Genomic DNA, 24,389 nt, shown 5'->3' on the forward strand with positions numbered 1-24,389 from the left:
ACCTAAAACGGAGGTGGAGGAGGGGGATAGTAGCTGGGGTTGCGGGTCCAAGCCCAAAAGTCCTCCTCCTGTTTGCACTGACGCTCTTGATCCCGAGTGTACTGAGTGGTGAAGGTGGAAAAATTGTGGGTCAGGCTTGCAATATCGTTCTGGTAGGTGTCGAGGCGGGTATGGATTGACCGGAATGCATCCATATACTGCTGATGATAAGGTGGGGGTGCAGCAAAATGGGATGAGCTGGCACCACCGGTGGGAGAAGCACGGCGGGGCTCCTCCTCTTCATCATCATCACCATCTTCCGCGTTGTCTTCAATTTGCTCATCTACCTCGTGGAGTATGAGTGGGGGAAGATATATGGAATCATTTGCCAATCGGTCATGCGAATGGGATTTCGGAAGTCAAGAATGCCTTTATTTTCTGGTGTGATAAGGAGCTTTGAATCATGATTTTGACCCACGGTCCAATGGTGTGTGCCATCGCTTGCTGAACGGAAGAGTCGCATGGACTCAAGGACAGTAGTGGTGAGATAAGGCTCACCCGGCATTGGCTGATGGGGACCGGGGAATGAGGCTCGGATTTGGGCGCTCTTGGCGAGCATGCTGACAATACCCCCGCAAACAATTTTTCCCGATCGGGATGCACTCAGGCGGAGGAGCTTGTGGCACACAAACCGACCATAATGAGGAATGAGGTTATTCTCGAGATGTGTCATTGCATAGAGGATTTTGAGCTCTAGCGCGCTGATGGTGCTTCGCTCCTCTCTAGGGGCGACGAGCGAAGCAATGATTCTATGGGCTACCTTCATCACAGGATGGATAAGTGATGAGGCTTTGGCAGCGCTAGAGACATATGGGTGTTGTTGAATGAGTTGAGTCCACCATGTTAAGTCAAAGTATCCTTGAATTGGGTCGGTGGGGCCAAATGTGTTTTCCGTTGGGGCCCCCATAATGGCATTGATTTGATCCAAAGAGATCTCAGAGTCTTGATTCATTAGACGGAAGTAGAGGATCCCATGGTCCAAATAAACGGAGGATAGAAACTCAGTTGTTGGGACTTTATAGCTTAGTTCATGGACCCTCAACAAGCCGTGCCACCCTATATTGCGGAACATGGTTTTCACTTGATTGTAAACATGCAACTCTTTTAGGGATGGAACATGCGCAAATTTTTGGATGGCATGACCCCGTTTAAGGAATGACTCAAGTTTGCCCTGTTGAATTGGGCCAAGACATACGACACCGCAATGAGACGGGTCGATTGGGGGTGTTGGGGACCTAGGTGGAGGTGATGGGAATCTAGATGGAGGTGATGGGGATCTAGGCTTCCGACGGCGGGCGGATGATTTGGTCTGTCTTGGTCTTTTGGAAGATGTAGCTTCCATAGTCAAGTTTGGGACAAATTAAAAGTCAATAGGTCAAAATGTCAAAAAGTCAACTATTGACGGGTCCAGTCAACTTTGAATTTGGCCACCAAAATTTCGCGGGAAGTTTGGTTTTCAAAAATTTCCTACTAAGAATCAAGTCCAAATAGATCACAATTTCAAGTACTTTGACTCAAGAACACAAAATCCAAAAGTTAAGAGTTGGAAAGAATTTACCGAATCATGTGTTGGATTGTGTTGTTCTTGATGGAAAAGATCTTCCTTAACCTCCCCAAGCTTGCCCTTTTCAAGATTAAGACACTAAAACACCAAAATCAAGTGAGATTTTCGGATCTAGGGTTTGTCAAAACCCCCAAATCCACCATTAAAATGCAAAAAAATGGTGTTTAAGATGGAGAAGATGAAGTGTAGATGATGAAAATCAAACCTTTTTGTAGATGAAATCCAAAATCTTGAAGAAATTGAAAGGTTTTTGATGAAAATCGGACCTAAGGTTTTTGTTGGGAGAGAGGGGCTGTTAGGAAGTGAAAGTGGGGATAAATGAGGTCAAGTCCTGATTTTTTTTCTTTAAAAAGGATAGTAACTGTTGCGCAGACATGACTCGTGTCGCCCTAGGCCAAATTGACACGCCCCGTGTTGGGGGTTTTATGCTGAGTTAAGGACGAACACGACCCGTGTTGGGTCAAGGCCAAAACCCCACACGACCCGTGTTACTCTCTCTAGAAATTTGGGGTACTTTTGGCATGGACACGACCCATGTTCATTGTAGGCTAAATAAGACACGTCCCGTGTTGGTCTCTGGAAGAATTTGGGACTTTTTTGCATGGACACGGCCCGTGTTCCGTTAAGTCTAAGAGGAACACGACCCGTGTTGGTCTCTGGAAGAATTTGGGACTTTTTTGCATTTGAAAATTTCCCTCTCTTTTAAATGAAATACTTTTCCACCCCAAGGTCCGTTCTTTTGGTTTGAAAACAATGACAAAACACATTTGGAACATTAGAAACCATAAGAATGCAAAGAACGAAATGTTTTAACGAAACATGACGAAAATACCCCCAGGTTGCCTCCCGGTTAGCTGCCCTTGTTTTAGGTCGTTGGCTCGACTTTGTCCCCCAGGTGTGCTTCATTCTTGGTATGTGGGGTTCTCCAACTCATCAAACTCTTCATTCTTCACCTCAAATCCTTCATAAAACGGATTCAACCTGTGACCATTAACTTTGAATGTTTTACCCGTTTGCTTGCTCGTGATTTCCACTGCACCATGGTCAAACACCCTTGTGACCACGAAAGGACCGACCCATCTTGATCTTAACTTTCCTGAAATTAGCTTGAATCTTGAGTGGTAAAGCAACACCTTTTGTCCTTGTATAAAAGTCTTTCGAGAGATTGCTCTGTCATGATATGCTTTTGTTTTCTCCTTATAGATCATGTTACTTTCGTATGCATCATTCCGAATCTCCTCTAGCTCTTGGATATCAAGTTTCCTTTTATTTCCCACCTCATCTTCACTCAAGTTGAATTTCTTTACCGCCCAAAAAGCTTTATGCTCAAGCTCAACTGGAAGATGGCATGCTTTACCAAACACAAGCTTATATGGGGACATACCAATGGGAGTTTTAAAAGCAGTACGGTATGCCCATAAGGCATCATCTAGCCTCAAGCTCCAATCTTTACGGTTTGGGTTGACCGTTTTCTCCAAGATACTTTTGATTTGTCTGTTTGAGACTTCTGCTTGTCCATTGGTTTGGGGATGATAAGCTGTTGAGACGTTGTGTGTCACTCCATATCTCTTCAAAGCAGCTTCTAGCATCCGATTGCAGAAATGGGTCCCGCGATCACTTATGAGCGCCTTTGGTGTGCCAAACCATGAGAAAATATGTACCTTAAGGAAATCGACCACAACTTTGGAATCATTAGTACGGGTGGCCTTAGCCTCCACCCATTTGGACACATAGTCCACCGCTAACAAAATATAAGAACAACCAAAAGAGGGCGGAAATGGTCCCATAAAGTCAATGCCACATACATCAAAAATCTCACATACTAGAATAAGGGTACGGGGAATTTGATTTCCAGAGCTTAAAGATCCGGATTTTTGGCACTTTTCACAATGTGCACAAAGTACATAGGAATCATGGAAAATAGAAGGCCAAAAGAATCCGTTATCTAAAACTTTCCTAGCTGTCCTTTGGGGTCCAAAGTGACCACCATAAGCATAAGAATGGCAAAAATTAAGGATAGATTGTACCTCTTTTTGCTCAACACACCTGCGAATTACTTGGTCCGCACAGTACTTTCAAAGATAAGGCTCATCCCATATGTATCGTTTGGATTCCTTCTTGATTTTGTCTCTTTGCCAACGGGATGAATCTGGGGGAAATTGACTTGTGACCAAGTAATTGACGATATCTGCATACCATGGTGCTTCTTCGGCTGCAAATAGATGCTCATCTGGAAATGTGTCACAGATTGGTATACCATCTTCGGGCGATACGATGCGACTTAGATGATCCGCAACTAGATTTTCCTTTCCACTCTTGTCTTTGATCTCAATATCGAACTCTTGCAAAAGCAGCATCCACCGTATTAACCTCGGCTTTGAGTCTTTCTTTGTAAGCAAGTGCTTTATGGCTGCATGGTTCGAATATATGATCACTTTAGTTCCAAGGAGGTATTGTCGGAATTTCTCTAAAGCAAAGACAATAGCAATCAACTCTTTCTCTGTTGTGGTGTATTTTCCTTGTGACCTATCAAGGGTCTTTGATGCATAGTAGATGACATGGTGTGCTCGGTCAACCTTTTGTCCCAAAACCGCCCCAACCGCGGTATTGCTAGCATCGCACATGATTTCGAATGGAATATCCCAATTTGGCGGTTGAATAATGGGGGCGGATGTCAACAAATCTTTCAAAAGATCAAATGCCTTTTTACATTCATCACCAAACTCAAAATCATCCTCCTTTTGTAGAAGTTGACACATCGGCACCGTGATCTTGAAAAAATTCTTTATAAACCGCCGATAAAAACCTGCATGGCCAAGAAAAGAACGTACTTCCCGAACATTTGTCGGGTATGGTAAGCTCTTAATAATATTTGTTTTGGCCTTGTCAACTTCTAAACCTTTTTGGGACACCACATGTCCAAGTATCAAGCCCTTGTCAACCATAAAATGGCATTTTTCATAATTAAGGACTAAGTTCGTGTCAATGCACCTTTGTAAGATTTTGGTGAGATTTTGCAAACATTCATTAAAAGAGTTTCCATAAACAGTAAAATCTTCCATGAAAACCTCTATGATATTTTCGACATATTCTGAAAATATGCTCACCATACATCTTTGGAAGGTCGCGGGTGCATTGCACAAGCCGAAGGGCATGCGTCTATACGCAAAGGTGCCGAAGGGACATGTGAATGTGGTTTTCTCTTGGTCTTCCGGGGCAACCGGAATTTGATGAAAACCAGAGAAACCATCAAGGCAGCAGTAGTGGGATTTCCCGGCCAATCGTCCTAACATCTGATCAATGAATGACAAAGGGAAGTGGTCTTTGCGGGTGGAAGCATTCAACTTCCTATAATCGATACAAACTCTCCACCCGTTTGGCACACGGGTGGGTACCAATTCCCCTTCGGAGTTTTTGACAACGGTAACTCCGAATTTTTTCGGGACTACTTGCACGGGACTCACCCACTTACTATCAGAAATGGGGTAGATTACACCTGCATCCAAGAGCTTCATGATCTCCTTTTTAACCACCTCCATCATAGGTGGATTCAACCTCCTCTGTGCTTCACGGGTTGGCTTGAAGTCCTCTTCCATCAGTATTTTGTGCATGCATAATGATGGGCTCAACCCTTTTATATCCGCAATGGTCCAACCAATAGCCTCCTTGTATTTCTTTAAAATTCCAACTAACTCTTTTTCTTCATCTCGTGCTAGCTTGGTCGAAATTATCACTGGTAATGTCTCTTCCTCTCCAAGATAGGCATACTTGAGATGGTTGGGAAGAGCCTTCAACTCAAGAGTCGGCGTTTGTACTATGGATGGGAGAAGTTTCGGATTAGAACTTTTTAGCTTCGTGCGGGGTGGTTCAAGTCTCATGGGTTGTTCTTTCTCCAAGGAATCAATTACTTCAATCAATTCATCTTCCAATGTGTACTTGTTAGCCAACTCCTTAATCCCTGTCTCATCAAAGTGTTTGCTCAATATGGTAGTTAGCACATCTTGGCTTGACATCTCAAAGCAATCATTAGTACATGAATCAATATCATCTATGAAGTTTAAAGAATGAATATCGCTAGGATAACGCATGGCTTCAAAGATATTAAAGTTAATTACCTCACCATCGAACTTCATTGACAAAGTACCATTGGCTACATCTATTTTTGTTTTGTGGTACTCATAAAGGGTCTCCCCAAAAGGATGGAGCTCGATTGTGGGGTGTTTTCATCACCCATGTTTAAAACATAAAAGTCAGCGGGAAAAACAAGCTCATTAACTTGCACTAACACATCCTCCAATACACCTTTCGGATGTACCAAAGACCGGTCAGCAAGTTGAATGATAACTCCGGCTTTTGCTAAAGGTCCAATTCCCATTGTCTTATAACTTGAATATGGTAAAACATTAATTGATGCTCCAAGATCAAGCATGGCATGTGGTACAAAAAGGTTACCCATTTTGCAAGGAACCGTGAAAACACCCGGGTCCTTGCATTTTTTTGGTAGCCGCTTTTGTAACATGGCTGAGACATTTTCACCAACCTTCACAGTTTGATTTCCTTTAAGATTTTTCTTAGATATGCAAAGTTCCTTAAGGAACTTAGCATATCTAGGAATCTGTGTAATGGCATCTAAAAGAGGGATATTGATTTCAACCTTTCGAAACATGGTCATGATTTCGTCATCTTCCCTTTCTCTTTTGGTGCTTGCCAGCCTTGAAGGAAATGGAGCTGGTGTGACTTTCACTTCGGATTCTATTAGCTTCTTGGACTTTGGAGTACTATTCTTTTCCTCTTCTTTGACAGCTTCTTCCACCTCAATCTCTTTCTCTTCTTCTTCTTCTTCTTCTTCATCCGGCATCCCTGGACTTTCATAGCTTTTCCCACCTCTTAGTGTAATTGCACACGCATTGTGTTTTGGGTTCTTCTCCATTTGAGAGGATAGCTTGCCTTGCGACTCCATCTTACTCACGGATTGAGCAAGTTGTGATACTTGTTGCTCCAAGCTTTTTATGCTTGCCTTGGTTTCTTGTTGAAATCTTTGAGTACTTGTGGCGAGGCTTTTTACTGTGTCTTCTAAGGACATACTTGAAGAACTTGCTTGTGGAGGGGGTTGTTGTGGATGCCTTGGTTGGTAATTTTGAGGTTGGAATGGTGGTCGTTGTTGATTTTGAGGAAATGGTGGTCTTGGTTGATATTGATGCGATTGATTTTGCTGATAATTTCCTTGTTGATTGCCTCCCCACCCTTGATTATTGTTCCATCACTGATCACCTCTTCGTTGCTCATAACCTCTCTGATTTGCCCCTGAATAGCCTCTCATGACTTTCGCTTCTTCATAATCTTCCTCTTGAAGTTGTGGGCACATATCGGTTGGATGCCCCACTTGGGTGCAAATACCGCATGCCCGGGCTATGGGCTGCACACCTTTGTCTTTGGCCAACATCATGACTACTTTCACGAGCTTGGACAATTGAGCTTCAATCTGAGGAGTTTGTACTTCTTTTACACCCCGGGGTGCATCCGTATACCATTCTTTTTCGTGGCTTGAATGTTTGGAATCTTCAGCCATGTTCTTGATTAGATTTCGGATCTCAGTTGGGGTCTTATCGGGCAAAGATCCGCCACTAGAAGCATTGAGAAGCCTTCTTTCCATGGGGGTCATACCTTCAATGAAATACTGTAGGAGTTGATACTCGGTGATCCCGTACTTTGGACAACGAGCACAAAGTTTCTTAAATCTTTCCCAATATGTGTGGAAAGCTTCTCTTTTGTGTTGCTTGATTCCGATAATTTCCCGTCGTAATGTTGAAGCTTTCATTTTGGGAAAATACTTGTCCAAAAACAACCTCGCAAGGTCCACCCAAGTAGTCACCGTCCCCGGTGGAAGGTCATAGAGCCAGTCTCTTTGGCGGCGTCTTGCACTGCAAAGGGGAATGCCCTAAGCTTAATCTGATCCTCCGTGACATTATGTGGTTTCATACCCACACATACTACATGGAACTTGGTGAGGAACTTGTGAGGATCTTCGTTCTCCAATCCTCTAAAAGTTGGGAGTAAGTGGATAAGCCTGGATTTTAGTTCCAAGTTGGTGGCGGCTGGGTATGTGATGCAAAGAGGTTGTCGAGTCACCTCTTGTCTTGACCATTGACGGAGAGTTTGTTCGGGTAGTGGGTTTGGAGAACCTTGATTCCCTCCAGGGTTATGTGCCATGGCTTGAGAATTGGTTGTTGTTTTTGTAGGTGAACTGTTTAGGATATTATGAATAGGCGAAGAGGGTGGAGTTGTATTTATGGGTGAGGCTGTTTGTGGTGAGAGTGATGGGCTGTCTGTCTCTGATGCAGATACTCTTGAGAGGGGTATGTCCTCCCAAATGCTGATGACTGGGGATTGGATGATGAAGAAGTACCAGAAACCGGTTGCCTCTTCCGAATCAATTGGCAATGGTGTACCTGTACGAAAAGATCTAGGCATAAACAATTAGTAACACCGTGTCCCCGGCAACGGCGCCAATTTGTTAGGGGTGTCAGACCCAACAAATAATGGGGTACGATATACTCCAAAAGAACACTACTCTATTGCACTCAAAAGTAGTACAAGGCAAGTAGGGTCGATCCACAGAGACACGGGACAATCAGTCTATACCCTTTTTGCGTAAGGTACTTGTTCACAAAAGATGAAAGAAGAAAAGGGAGGGGGTTTGATTGTAATGATTAGACAAATAAAGTAAAATCACAAGTAATTGGCTGAATGAGTAAATTAAACTCAGATATTATAAAGACTCCAACTTCATGTATGACAATTCAACAATGTGAATCCAAGATGACAAGACTTTTGTTTCATTATATCTAAGTTGGTACTTGAAAGTGTTAACAAGCTCTAACACTTTCCATTCACCACAATAATTAACCAAAACAAGCTATTTGATTAATCCTAACCTTACTAACCTAATCCAAGATGGCGAGTCGAGTCGCAAGTCCCCGAGTTTCCCCCTTTTCGTGCTTGTGGGGTGGAGTGGTGAGTCGTGGGATAGGACTCAGCGAGTCGGAAGCTAGAATTACTCGTGAAGTAACTCGGCGAGTCAGTGCCATGACTCGGTGTATTCAAGGCAATCTTATTGCCTCAAGAACAACTCGGTGAGTTGTTCATACAACTTGGCGAGTCACAGTTTAGAGTGTTCTTCGGATGAAGACGAACTCGACGAGTTGTTCATACAACTCGGCGAGTAGGATGAAGGACTATTGGCCTTTAGTTTAGAAGGAGAACTCGTTGAGTCAATGCTTAACTCGACGAGTAGAGACGGGTTTAGGGTCGGACAAAGGGATAGGGACTCGGCGAGTTGACAAGTCAACTCGGCGAGTCGGGCCAACTGACAGTTGACTTTGACTTGACTTTTGATTTGTAAAGGGTAAATGGTCATTTTACCCTAAATTCGGTTGGCAGTATTTGACTAAGGGTTTTGTGGAAATTATAGCCGGAGGATTTCCGGAGTGGCAGCAACAGCAGACAGTCAGTTCCCACACAGATCAGCAGTTACTTTGAGGTAAGTTTCCTTCCAATAGTATCGGGTCTAAGGCACCAAGGCCGGCCCGTATAGATGAGATGTTAGTATTAGAGTGTGGGTCGAGCCCGTATCTCTTGGTTGAGTTGATTATGATATATGCCAGTATGATAGAGTTGTTTATACTCATTGTCTGTGTGATACTTGTATATTATGGTTTAGCAGCTGAGTGTGGGCTAGGCCCGTATCTCTCTGAGAGTGGAGTGTGGGCGAGGCCCGTATCTCTCAGTTAGTGGAGTGTGGGCGAGGCCCGTATCTCCCAGCTAGCGGAGTGTGGGCGAGGCTCGTATCTTCATGAGTGTGGGCGAGTCCTGTAGCTCCTAGTTGTTCATTGTATGTTTGTATGGTATGAGGTATTATGGGGGAACTCACTAAGCTTCGTGCTTACAGTTTTCAGTTTTGGTTTCAGGTACCTCTTCTTCGAAGGGGAAGGAGTTGGCGCGGTAGCGGTACATCACACACATGCTTTATATTCTGCATTATGATATCACCTGGGGATTTGTACTCTGACACTTTTATGTTTTATAAAAATGTTTTCCAGACATGCAATATCTTTTGTGAAATGATATGATCGTTGAGCGTTTTATTCCTAACGTTTTGCTAAGTACATGTTTTAAAAAAATGAAATTTTTGGCTCGTATTTTTGGGATGTTACAAGTTGGTATCAGAGCCCTGGTTTGAGGGATTCGGACACACCTTCGGGGGTGTTTGAACTCAAATCGAGGGATTAAAAGATTTTGGAAAAATAAAATGTTTTCTGAAAGGCTAAGTAAGGGTTTTAAGAAAGAACAAAGTGTGTGATGTGCGCGACCAACCGAGCTCAAGTAAGTATTCCCCAAAGTACCCATACAAGCTTATGTTATGTTTATCAGTTTCAGTAGAACAACATGCTAGAATAGGACTAAGGATCTAGGAGTGATGCCTTATGTGCCTGCTTTATGTGCTTCAGTGTATGAAAAGTTGCATGCTAGAACTGAGTAGACAGCAGTAGGATAGCCTGTTTAGGTTATGCCTGATAGTACTAGTTTAGCATTGTATGCTAGTTCAGTTTTTCTCTACGAGGATAAAGTTGCTTGAGATTGTTTCCTTTTGTCCAAATGTTGTTTGCTTTGTGATATGTGGGCCTTGAGTGATGAGAGTTAGTTGTTAGGTGAATACGTTAAGGTCACGTGTGATCAGGGTTGAATAATCTCAGAGTGTGGGATTTGACCCTATTGCGTAGCTCTTGTTTGAGTCCTAACCATTGTAGGGATGAGTCTCTTACTCGAAGGATTATCCGATCCTCGTCACATGTGATTGTATTCAGGTAATAGCTAATCGGCATCACCAAGAGACCTTCCGCAGCTGAGGACTGTGTTGGGTGGAGTTAGAGGTTTCCTAGGGTAAGCCTAGGATAAGAGGGGCAGAGATCAGCGGTAGTGAAAGGGACCTGGTGGAGTCAAGGCAGACCTTGGAGAAGGTACGGATAGATGTGGAAGGTAGTATGGGCCCGTACTACTGAAAGAAAAGGATCCATACCCGAATCGAGGAAGGCCGAGATAAGACCAGGGAACTTGCAGTAGGTGTGATCCCTCCAGAGGTATCAGTATCGCTAACAGTTGTTATTTCTTTTGTGTTTCAGAATGGTGGTACTACGCTCGAGGCTAGCAGTTGGTAGTACAGGAGAGGGATCAGGTTCGAGATCAGGTTCCGAGCCAGTAGATGAGGGGCTACGCGAGTTCATCGCGTCAGAGATCACCAGAGGCATCCTTGAGTCGACCCCCATTATGCTCGGGTCGATCAAGGAAGGGATTTGGAGTTGATGGAGGATCGCCTCCGGGCATTCAGGAGCGACATGGCATCTGGCCAGTTGGGATCTCGCATGCTTTCCTTCAAGGAATTTCGGGGCAGTGGTGCGCAGAATTTTCATGGGGCGAAGGACCCCATAGCTGCCAGACGATGGATTGCAGACATTGAGTCTACACAGATGATTAGCTTCTGCCCTGAGGGGTCGAAGGTGAGGTTCACAGCAGGGTGTTTACTAGATCGAGCTAGGGATTGGTGGGAGTCCATAGGGGACTCGTTGAGGGCCTTGGCTGTCGAGGCTATGACTTGGTCGGACTTCGCGACCAGGTTCAAGGCGGAGTTCGCACCGGCTGTCGAGCTTCAGTAGCTGGCCAGGGAGTTCTTGGACATGCGACAGACGACAGAGACTGTGGCGGAGATCACCGCCAAGTTCCGGGAGAGGGCATTGCTGGTGCACCAATATGCGGGAGATGAGGATATGAGGAGGACCCGTTATCATGACATGCTACGGGCTGACATCCGGGAGCATGTTAGCTTTTCAGCTTTCCCTACCCTGGAGTCCATGATTGCCAGGGAGAGGGAAAGGGAGATTGATTTAGAGCACATTCGAAAGAGGAAGACAAAGGCAGGGCAGGTGGCTAGGGCTTTGGGGAAGAAGCCCAAAGGATCAGACGGGAGGCCGAAAGGCCAAGGAGGGCCAGGCCGCTGCGGGAAATGCGGCAGGTCGCATGAGGGAGCATGTAGGTTGGGATCATCAGGCTGCTACAAGTGCGGCAAGGCGGGGCACTTTAGTAGGGATTGTACTGCTCCTGTTTCGGTTGTTCATACATCTGAGTTGCTGTGTTTCCACTGCAACCAGAGGGGCCACAAGAAGGCCAATTGCCCCCAATTGACAGCATCAACGCCGGTTAAGGCGCCAGCTCCAGCTACCCTGCGGATTACAGATGGCTGGCAGGGCAAGGCAGAGGCTCCAGTGGTGAGGAGCCAGGCGTTTCAGCTGACGGCAGAGGAGGCACGCGCCGCACCCTATGTGGTGACGGGTATGATTCTTTCCCTCTTCCTTATTTTTATGATGTTATGATATTGATATGTGTTCTGTGTATATGCATTAGGATTGTTCCATGTGAACGGTATTCCTGTCCAGGTGTTGTTTGACTCGGGGGCCACCCGGTCATTTGTTTCCCTTGTGCTTAGCAAGAGGTTTACTGAGTCTTCGGGCATGTTGGATTGCCCTTTAGAGGTAGAGATTGCCGATGATCGATCGGTGCGAGCGTCAGCAGTATTCAGGGATTGTGTTCTGAGGTTATTTGAGGAGTGCTATTAGGTGGATTTGGTTCCCATCCCGTTGCGGGGGAACAAGGTGATTATAGGCATGGATTGGTTGAGCCCTAATGGGGCGGTGATAGATTGCGCACAGCAGTTAGTGCGGATCAGGACCCCGAGTGGGGGAGAGTTGGTGATTCACGGTGAGAGGACACAGCGTGGACCTGCAGTATGTTCAGCAGCGAGAGCTAGGCGCTACCTTCGGCAGGGTTGCGTAGGATATGTCGCGTATGTTATGGATACCCGGGAGACGGGTAAAGCGACGGTGAGCGAGGTTCTAGTGGTGCGAGACTACGCTGACGTGTTCCCGGAAGAGCTTCCTGGAATACCTCCGGAGCGTCAGGTGGAGTTCAGAATCGATCTAGTTCCTGGTGCGGCTCCAATAGCCAAGGCACCCTATCGGTTGGCTCCTGCCGAGATGCAGGAGTTGTCTACGCAGCTGCAGGAGCTGCTAGACAAGGGGTTTATTCGACCGAGTAGTTCACCCTGGGGAACCCCGATCCTGTTTGTGAAGAAGAAGGATGGGTTGCACCGGATGTGTATAGATTACCGGGAGCTGAATAAGGTAACAGTGAAGAACCGTTACCCACTCCCGAGGATTGATGACCTCTTTGATCAGTTGTAGGGAGCATCTTGGCTCTCCAAGATCGATTTGCATTCCGGTTATCACCAGATGAGGTTCAGGGAGGAGGACGTACAGAAGACCGCGTTTCGTACGCGCTATGGCCATTATGAGTTCGTGGTGATGCTGTTTGGGATCACCAATGCTCCTGCTGCGTTCATGGACCTCATGAACCGCGTGTGTAGACCGATGTTGGATCGATCTGTGATAGTTTTCATTGATGACATCTTGGTTTATTCCAAGACGCAGTAGGAGCACGTAGAGCATCTGAGAGAGGTTTTAGAGATCTTGAGGAGGGAGAGCTTGTACGCCAAGTTCTCCAAATGTGAGTTTTGGTTGCACAAGGTGCAGTTTCTTGGGCACCTCGTCAACCAGAACAGGATTTCAGTAGACCCGGCCAAGGTGGAGGCCTAGATGAGATGGGAGGTTCCGAAGTCTCCATCTGAGATTCGGAGTTTCCTAGGATTGGCAGGCTACTATCGGAGATTCATTCAGGATTTTTCCATTATAGTCGTACCCCTGACACGGTTGACTAAGAAAGCCGTGGTCTTTCAATGGGGGGCTGAGCAGCAGGAAGCGTTCGAGATTCTGAGGCAGAGATTATGCGAGGCGCCAATCTTAGCCCTGCCCGAGGGCGTAGAGAATTTTGTGGTATACTGTGATATGTCGATCTCAGGCTTAGGCGCAGTATTGATGCAGAGGGGGCATGTCATTGCTTATGCCTCGAGGCAGCTGAAGCCTCACAAGGCGAACTACCCGACGCATGATTTAGAGTTGGGGGCGGTGGTTTTCGCCCTCAAGATTTGGCAGCATTACCTCTACGGGGTTCGATGTACCATTTACACGGACCACAAGAGTTTGAGGTACCTCATGGATCAGCCGAATCTGAACATGAGGCAGCGTAGGTGGTTGTACGTGGTGAAGGATTATGATTGCGATATCCTTTATCACCCGAGGAAGGCCAATGTGGTGGCCGATGCGCTTAGCCGCAAGGCGGCGCCAATCAGGGATATTTGCATGAGGATGACTGTGGTGACTCCCCTGTTGGAGCAGATTCAGGAGGCTCAACTAGGAGGCTATGAAGGAGGAACATCGGAAGAGTGAGCGAATAGTGGGTCAAGTCACCTCCTTTGATTATGATAGACGGGGGTTATTGACACTACACCGTAGGGTGTGGGTGCCGTACCATGGAGGCGTGCGCCAGATCTTGATGGAGGAGGCGCACAAATCCCGATTCTCCATTCATCCAGGGGCGACGAAGATGTATAGGGATCTTCGTCTGGACTATTGGTGGCCCTGCATGAAACGGGATGTGGCGTGGTACGTCGAGCGGTGTTTGACCTGCAGGAAGGTCAAGGCCGAGCATCAGAGACCGCACAGCAAGATGCAGCCGTTGGACATCCCGTTGTGGAAATGGGAGGATATTACGATGGATTTTATCACAAAGCTTCCCCAGACGGCTCGAGGAGTGGATTCGATTTGGGTCATCGTGGATCGATTGACCAAGAGCGCCCATTTTATTCCGATTCAGGAAAGTATCTCGGCCGAAAAGTTGGCCGATATCTACATCAGGGAGATAGTGGCGCGGCACGGGGTGCCAATGTCAGTGATATCAGATCGAGATGTGCGGTTCACTTCCAGGTTTTGGAAGAAGTTTCATGATGAGTTGGGCACTCGTCTGCACTTTAACACCGCCTTTCACCCGCAGACGAATGGTCAGAGTGAGCGGACCATCCATAATTTGGAGGATATGTTGTGGGCATGCGTGCTAGACTTCGGTGGTAGCTGGGATACCTATCTTCCCTTGGCTGAGTTCTCGTACAACAACAGCTACCACGCGAGTATTGACCATCCTCCATTCGAGATGTTGTACGGTTGGAGGTGCAGGACCCCAATATGTTAGGGTGAAGTTGGCCAGAGGGTCATGGGGAGCACCGAGGTGGTGCTCAAGACAACCGAGAGGATCCAGCAGGTTCGGAGCAGGCTTCAGTCTGCGCAGAGTCGGCGGAAAAGTTATGCCGACAAGCGTCGATCAGACCTGGAGTTCCAGGTCGGGGATATGGTTCTCCTGAAAGTGTCGCCTTGGAAAGGCGTCATTCGATTCAGGAAGCGGGGCAAGTTGGGCCCGAGGTACATTGGACCGTTCAGGGTTGTAGCCCGAGTGGGCAAGGTGGCATATAGGCTGGATCTGCCAGCCGAGCTCAGCCAGATCCACAGCACCTTCCATGTCTCCCAGCTGCGGAAGTGTCGAGTGGATGATTCAGTGGTGGTGCCGTTAGACGATATACAGGTTGATGACAGCCTGAATTACATTGATTGCCCAGTCGCAATCCTCGACCAAAAGTCAAAGGATCTAAGGAACAAGAAGGTGGAGTTAGTGAAGGTGCAGTGGCAGCACCGAAAGGGGTCCGAGTGGGCTTGGGAGCCGGTGGAAGAAATGATGGAGCATTACCCCGAGCTGTTTCAGGAGAGAGCAGCAGACTTCGAGGACGAATTCTAAAATAAGTGGGGGAGATTTGTAGCACCTGGTTCCTGGTACGTAAAATTTAGCTTAGTATTTTCCATTTTTAGCCTCGGACTCGGCGAGTCGTAGGTCCGACTCGCCGAGTAGAGACGGGATCCGAAACACGTTTAAGTTGGCGACTCGGCGAGTCCATATTCTGGACTTGGCGAGTCTCCGCTGTCTGATGAAACCCTAAATTTCAAGGGTTTGCACCTTATTTAAACCCTCTTTTCCGCCCCCAAGCTCGCCCCCTTCACCCTCAGAGCCCTACACTTCGTTCAAGCCTTGTTCATTGTGAGTTTGAAGCATTTTAGTGTGTTTTCTTGAAGATTTGGAGAGGGAAGGAGAGTAGATCAAGAAGAACAGGAGGAGACCAGGCATCCTTGAGCTATCTCAGTGTTTTCCTTGAGGCATAACTCGATTTCCCTCTGTTTTCATGCTTATAGTCCCTTTTTAGCTCCATGGAAGTCCTTCTTGAGTCTTTTCCCCAAGCTTGATTGTACCTTATGGTTTGTAATAAGTTGTTAGCCTCTAGATCTAGGTGGGATCGAGCACCAGGAGCTTAGATCTACTGCCTTTATGGAGCCATATTGCATGAAAGCCCTAGATCTACTCTTTTGGTACATTTTGAGCCCTAAAACCTTCATTGGTGAATATTTACACGTAAAGTTGGAAACTTTACGTGTTATTCATGCCCTAGGAACCCAGATCTATGAATAGCATGAGTTGGATTCAAGCAGAATCGCGTGTATAGTATTTGCATGTGGCCGACTCGGCGAGTCGAGTCATGCACAAGTCCCCGAGTTTCCCCTTTTTCGTGCTTGTGGGGTGGAGTGGTGAGTCGTGGGATAGGACTCAGCGAGTTGGAAGCTAGACTCACTCGTGAATTAACTCGGCAAGTCAGTGCCATGACTCGGCGCGTTCAAGGCAATCTTCTTGCCTCAAGAACAACTCAGCGAGTTGTTCATACAACTCAGCGAGTCACAGTTTAGAGTGTTCTTCGGATGAAGACAAACTCGGCGAGTTTTTCATACAACTCTGTGAGTAGGATAAAGGACTATTGGCCTTTAGTTTAGAAGGAGAACTCGTCGAGTCAATGCTTAACTCGACGAGTAGAGACGGGTTTAAGGTCGGACAAAGGGATAGGGACTCGGCGAGTCGTGCCAACTGACAGTTGACTTTGACTTGACTTTCTATTTGTAAAGGGTAAATGGTCATTTTACCCTGAAGTCGGTTAGCAGTATTTGACTAAGGGTTTTGTGGGAATTATAGCCGGAGGATTTCCGGAGTGGCAGCAGCAGCAGACAGTCAGTTCCCACACAGATCAGCAGTTACTTTGAGGTGAGTTTCCTTCCAGTAGTAACGGGTCTAAGGCACCAAGGTCGGCCCGTATAGACGAGATGTTAGTATTAGGGTGTGGGCCGAGCCCGTATCTCTTGGTTGAGTTGATTATGATATATGCCAGTATGATAGAGTTGTCTATACTCGTTGTCTGTGTGATACTTGTATATTATGGTTTAGCAGTTGAGTGTGGGCGAGGCCCGTATCTCTCTGAGAGTGGAGTGTGGGCAAGGCCCGTATCTCTCAGTTAGTGGAGTGTGGGCGAGGCCCGTATCTCCCAGCTAGCGGAGTGTGGGCGAGGCCCGTATCTTCATGAGTGTGGGCAAGGCCCGTATCTCCTAGTTGTTCATTGTATGTTTGTATAGTATGAGGTATTATGGGGGAACTCACTAAGCTTCCTGCTTACAGTTTTCAGTTTTGGTTTCAGGTACCTCTTCTTCGAAGGGGAAGGAGCTGGCACGGTAGCGGTACATCACACACATGCTTTATATTCCGCATTATGATATCACCTGGGGATTTGTACCCTGACACTTTTATGTTTTATAAAAATGTTTTCCAGACATGCAATATCTTTTGTGAAATGATATGATCGTTGAACGTTTTATTCCTAACGTTTTGCTAAGTACATGTTTTAAAAAAATGAAATTTTTGGCTCGTATTTTTGGGATGTTACAATCAGCAAAAAAAGTCGGTGAGTTCATAAGCATGTTTTTGTAATGAAAGCCTATCATTGAATCTGTAAAATGTTTGTTTGCTTCCCAAGAAAATCCAATATTTTCTAACATATATGTTTATTACTTTGTTCAGTAGTAATGTATAATTTATTAGTTCATAGGTCTGGTTACCTCTAGCTGTATTGTATATCGTTGTTTTGAATGAAAACCCTTTGTATGAAAACCCTGGCTATCACCAGTAGTGTATAGAATGTTCCATTTGAAAACCTTGGTTACCACCAGTATGTATAGTAGTTTCATTACTTATAAATAAACCATGTATTGTATTCCCTGGAATCCTCTAGTGTAGTGTATAGTAGTTCTATTGATGAAAATAAAACTATTGAAGAATGAAATCTCATAAACAAAAGGTTAGTTTATACTGTTGTGAGTTCGTATAACAATGCTTGATATGACCTAGTGACCTCTACGATGTTCTTCAGGCGTCAGACATTATGACATTTTTCACCCCAAGCATGCGCGCTTAACTGTAGCTAGTAGTTTAGGTGTGGGATAGTCAATCCCGAATACATCTATTCACAAATCTCATGCTCTCCCTCCAGGAGACTCTGGTTATACTATGATAGGATTTAACCCGCACCCCCAAGGGTACAATTGAAGTGATGTCTCACAACCCTGTATTAACTAGTTTACGTGTAGTGTTATGTTCTCTTGTACTTGAATCTGAATGTAAGCCTTGTAGAGTAAAAATAATTATACTTATATAATTATTTAGTAATGTACTCTTGTTATCCGAAAGATAGTATAAAATATCATAAACTAAGTCTGTCATAGTTTATATGTTTGTTAATGTATACACTCTGAATTTGTAACATTGTGCATTGAATTTCCAAACTATACCTATTATAGTTTGCATGTATGTTATGTACTTGGTTCGTGTATTGATCTGAAAACTATGCAATTATGGTTGTATGTTGAAAACGTCCCTTATGCTCAGCATGTTACAAAAGGGATAAAAATATCTAAATATTTTATAAAACATAGAAATCTTTTGGTTGTATCAATTGCATAAGTTTTAATCTCGTTAAAATTCTTTTGTATAAGTTCACAAAATCATTCGTGTTTGGATTGTATTCTCCCCCTAAAAACATGAAAAATAGTAAAAGCATAGGGGTATGAACTCACTGTCGACCGTGTGATTAGTCGGATAGCGAGACTGGGAGTGGAAACCCTTGGTTGGATGCACGCGGTACTTAACGGGATCCTAATCAACAATTAAATACATAATTGTATTTTATTAGCGAAACCATTATTTATAGTGTTGGAAAAACACTTGTTATTGGTTTAGGAATGTTACCGAGACTCGATCGAGGTGGAAAAAGTGGATTTGTGGTCAAGATTCACGGTGTGAAGGAGTTTGCGGTCGTGAACAGTGTTCTTGAAGGACATATGAATCTCTGAAGGGTTTACAGTCGTAAACGGGTTTACGGTCTTTGAAGATTTGAAGGTTTGAAGGGTGTACGGCTGTAAACTCAAGAACAATGATGTTGGATTCGATGAAAAACGCGTTTTAGATGCTACAAAACAACCTCCAAAGGTGATTCTTGATGATTTTCGGAAGAAAATGGGGTGTTTTTGGTGTTTACGTTTGAGCGGTTAGAGAGAGAAAGAGAGACTTTTCGGCCAGAAAAGTATAAATGAGGGGTAGATGCTCATATTTATAGGGGGTTCCATGGTCGGTGGTGTGGGCCACCTATCGCTGGCCATAAACGGATGTATGGCCGTAACGGGTGTACGACCGTAAACGGGTTTACGGCCGTGAACATCACTCAGGCCGAAAACTATCGATTTTTCAAAGGAAACTCGGTTTTTCGCGTGATTTTGGGTCCGACTCATATATATATATATATATATATATATATATATATATATATATATATATATATATATATATATATATATATATATATATATATATATATATATATATATATATATAACTAAATGATTTTCCAAACCAAAGGAATTTGACGGAAATCAATAAAATTCAAATTTTATCAATGGAAATCGGCCAACGATAACGGAAAAAGGTTCGGGTTGTCACAGGTTGGATCGTCGAATGTTTCAGGAGAAGATACTGAAGTTGTTGCGGGGAAAGTAATGTTTACTCAAATTCTAACAACTATTTCGATGAAGCATATTGGCTTAACTTCAACAACTGGAAATGGCACACAAATGAAAGCTCAAACAAAAGGATTCTTGATTAATGAAGGAGCAGGAGGATCGAATACTTCCTTAGTCAAATCAACTTCTAATGTTGATCCGAAAGACAAAGGAAAAATCATTCTAGTTGAACAATCTGATGAGGAAAAGAATAAATTACAAGCTATCGAATTAGAGAAACAGAGATACATAAACAACATTCTAAGGCAAAGAGAAAAAGATCCACCAGGTTTGATCAAGGGAGATCCCAATAAGCATTGGTGTTGTGAAATGATAGAAATTGTTGTTCTTGGGAAGAATATTTATTTTTTTAAAACCCCAATATTTTGGGTCAGATTACGGTTTAATCATAATATTTATTTTTTTAACGGAAAAGTCTCAGTTATCTAATTTTCTACAATAATCTAACATTTTCTGTTGAAAAAATATAAAGACTATTTCTTTAATTTTGGCAAAATATAAAATAATCAGGATTTTCCTATTCAAAAAATGAAAGTTATGATTAAACCATAAACTGACCCATAATATTGAGACTTTATCGGATATTTTCCAAAAGAAATATAATACGTGAAAATTTAATTTCTTCAAATTAAATATCCTTTTAAACTTTTTTTATATATCAAAAAAATTTCTAAAAGAAGTTTTCAAAAATAAGATTGTTTAGTTATCATGTTTTTTTAGAAGAATACATTTTTTTAATGTTGAAAATAAAATTATCTAAAATTAGATGAAAATATTTATGATCCAAAGAAGTTATGATATATAAACTAATTAAAATTGAATATAATGATGATAAATTAATTTTTCTAAATTATAATTATTAAAAGTTAAAATCTTCCAAATATATTAAATAAGACTTTTTGATTTTGTAAGAACTCATGTTAAACATTTTTTATATATTATAATTGTCTCGGTTTATAAAAAACAATATTAATGTATGGTATATAAAATTTGGTTTATAAGTTCACAAATTAAAAATTTATTATCTTTTTAGATAAAGATTAATAAATTATAAAATATATTGATATACTAGTTGTTTCAAATAACCTCATAATAGTTAAAATATATTTGCATTTAATCGTATAAGATAATAACAAAATGCAGTGATATGATTTACTTATATTAAAAAGTATTTAAATCAATTTGTTAAAATTTAAAAGCGTTTTTTGTTAAACGTTGGTTGCAATAGCTTTTGAATTTTGAATTTTTTATTTAACCCAAAAGCAAAAATGCTTGTGCTGCTAAATTAACTTATTTTTTTAAGTTTTTCTTTAAAAATTAGAAGCTTTCAAAAATTATGTGTCAAACACGCTCAATAAGAATTATGTTAGGAAAATCAAGATGATAATTAGTTAACTTATAAACCTCGAGGCATGGTATTAAACTTTGAAATTTCTTAGTAAATTTAAATGTTATGAATTAAACTTTAAGTGGTTGGATAGTTTTATATATACTAGGTGTGAGATTCATGTACACGGGTTGATTTAACAAAAAAGATTAAACATTAAAGTGTAAATAGAAAATATTTTTTAATGTACAACTTTAAAATAAAAAAGGATAAAATGTATTTATTGCAATTTAATATATATATATATATATATATATATATATATATATATATATATATATATATATATATATATATATATATAAATATATGACTTTAATTTTAAAAATTGAAACAAACCAAAAATTGACAAGTAGATAATATTTATTTCAAAAATACCATAAAATGATAAGTGTCAAAACTCATGAAAAATTGACATGTGACAAAAAAAAATTATTTATTAAGGAGGATGAACAATATATATCATTTTATCTATATTCTGTGGAACAATGCAAAAAAAATTATAATAACTTTTTTAAAAACTGAAGAAAAAAAAAACCATGATGTAAAAACCATTTCGGAAATTAACACTATTCCTAAGACATGTCGTCATCATAGACCACACTTAATTTTTAGAATTATACATATAACAACGACATGTTTTTATTAAAGATTTATATTATAGTTTGTTTTTTCAATTTTCGAATGATTTTCTTTTTTTCAACATTCAAAAGATTTTATTCCTCTAACAATTAAAAGATTTATTAACCATCATGTGGTCGCAATTCAAATACTATGAGGGGGCTGGCCACAACTGTCACTATAGTGACAACAATTGAATTTCAGCGATGACTTCCGTCGACACAATTGTTTTGCTACTTGTGGCAACCTATATCTAATTTTGATTATATATCTATATGGGTATAAGATCCATGTGTTATAAAGCTAGAGGGAGTAGTAACATTTCTATCACATTGTCATATTATTATTTTTTTGTCTGTCACGTCACTTTTTTGTTTTAGCGTCTAAATCTTAGCATTTCATAGGAAGTAATAACACTTCTAACACTGTATTTTTTTCAAAATTAATTAAATTATATTTTCTTTAAAATAAAAACAATTAATATTATATAATTTTATTTTTTTTAAACCACAAACAATTAATATCAAATAAATTATATTTTTCGAAACATAAACATTTCATATTTAATTAAAAAAAAAAAGTCACAATAAGGTTTTTCAGGGGATTTTGTGCTAATTCTAGAAATTTATATTGTAAAAGAAATTTTAAGTTCAAGTCCAATATATCATAAGGCTAAAATCAAGAAACCAAAACTGCAAAATCATGATTTCTTTGTCTTCTTCCCCATTTTTGAACAACCAAAGGAATCGTAACAAGTATACAAAAATGGAGGTTTACTTTCTCAGTGTCGAAGCTTGTGTTATCTTTATCAAAAAAAAACACACACACACACAACAACAACGGAAAGTGAAGTTAGCCAAGCCAATCACAACCATTTCTTTCTTCTTTCTCTTTCTCTTTCATCTCGATGCCCGGCCAGCGAGTCTTCCCTAGCGAGGTAACTAACGAATTGAATAGAAATGGTGGAAGCGAGTTTGGCGAGTTGGATGCGAGCTTGCTAGCGAGCCACTCCCTTCAGCTTAAGGGTTTATTTAAAAAATTAAATATGAAATTCTAAACATTTGACAGTTTGAATTTATAAAAAAATTATATATATATATATATATATATATATATATATATATATATATATATATATATATATTGAATTATTAAAATTAGAATGTTTTTTCTTTTTTAAATTTATATAAATAATTTAGAAAATTAAACAAAGAAAACTAATGAGACTTTAATTTACAAATTTTGAAATTAGAAGAAAAATTAATTCATGAAATACTTATTATTATATTTATTGCTTTATTACATTTAAATATTATTTGAAATTTAGTAAAATGGAAAACACTATAAAATGACATGTGAAAAACGAAAAACTAATTTAAAATAATTACAAAACATAGGACAAATTAAATGAGAATGTGACATGTGATAATTTTTTTTATAATAGACTGAAATATTCTGTAATTTACAGTTAAAAAATGGATAATCACAAAAGTACCATATATATGGAGTTTTTTACAAATTTAAAAAAAAAAGAAAAAAAAAAAAAAAAAAAAAAAAAAAACTTTATTTTATTTAGCCCTTATAATTTTTACATTTTTTCTATTTTTCTTTATTTAGCCCTTATAATTTTTATATTTTTTATTTACCCCTTACATTTTCATTTCTTCGGATTTACCCTTATATTTTTTTTAATTAAGCTTCAACCTTATTTTATTTTTTGTAACAAATCTATACATCTTTGTTATCATGAAAGTTTTATTGCATTCGGTTCCATAATTTTATGATAGATTCTCCAAACTTCATGATGGTTTGAAGTAAATCCACAGAGATTACTATGTAAGTCCATTGATTGAAGATTAAATAAATTTCCATGCAACGTCATCAATATGGTGAACATCATTGTAGACGCATGTAATCATCTAAAAAAGTTCAACCCAAGACATATAACAATCATCTATATGATTCCGTAACGAGAATAAAAAAACCAACAAGAACAACTTTTACACTTCATTCGCCATAACCAACATAAAAAAATAAATAAATAAACTCAATGTAGATAAACTTTGATTAAATTGATAATCGTTGCACATTTTGGGTTGAACTTCTCTATATCACATGATCTTACAATCTTTTTGGCTACTCGTCATTCAATGGAATTTACAAAACCACATCTCTAAATTTAATCAAAAGCTTCATTAAGCTAAAGGCATCTACTATGGAATTATGGAACCGGATGCAAGGAATATTCCAAGATAACAAATATTTAAGGTTTTTTTAGAAAAAAAATATATAAATTTGATGTTTAATCTAAAAAATAATATATATATATATATATATATATATATATATATATATATATATAGAGAGAGAGAGAGATATAGGTTCAAATGTGGATTGACATCTATTGTGTGAACGTGTGAATAATGTTATTATGTGAGAAATACAAAGAAAATATGTTGTTTGATAATATGAATACGTTCAATCTTATATAGTTATTTTAATTATTAATCATTTTCACTAATTAAATCGTCTATAAGGTTATTATTAAGGTTGTTCACTATTCAAATAAAACCGATTTATCCAATTGGACAATTTAGATTGGACTATTTGGTTCGTATATTCGGATTTTTGGATTGGTTTTCAACAAAACCGAATTATTATTTTGGATTTCGGATTGGTTTTGGTTTATAAAATAAGAACTGAGTAGTCCAAAAAAACCGAATAAACATTTATTATTTATCTATTTATAATATATATCTATAATTATTTATTAATTTTGTAATTTATT

General features: G+C 40.8%; 1 protein-coding gene across 1 annotated transcript; it reads right to left on the minus strand.

Moving 5' to 3' along the window:
* Positions 1 to 5,759: 5,759 nt before the first annotated feature.
* Positions 5,760 to 6,686, minus strand: LOC111884151 (uncharacterized). Its single transcript, XM_023880473.2, has one exon. The coding sequence runs from the start codon at positions 6,684 to 6,686 to the stop codon at positions 5,760 to 5,762; it is 927 nt and encodes a 308-aa protein (XP_023736241.2).
* Positions 6,687 to 24,389: the final 17,703 nt, after the last annotated feature.

Source organism: Lactuca sativa, chromosome 3, assembly GCF_002870075.4.
Source record: "Lactuca sativa cultivar Salinas chromosome 3, Lsat_Salinas_v11, whole genome shotgun sequence".
In the NCBI taxonomy this organism is placed as follows: Eukaryota; Viridiplantae; Streptophyta; class Magnoliopsida; order Asterales; family Asteraceae; genus Lactuca; species Lactuca sativa.

What these genes read in the sequence shown, in the direction of transcription:
- LOC111884151 (XM_023880473.2), bottom strand. Translation starts at nt 6,686, where the DNA reads ATGTCCTTAGAAGACACAGTAAAAAGCCTCGCCACAAGTACTCAAAGA.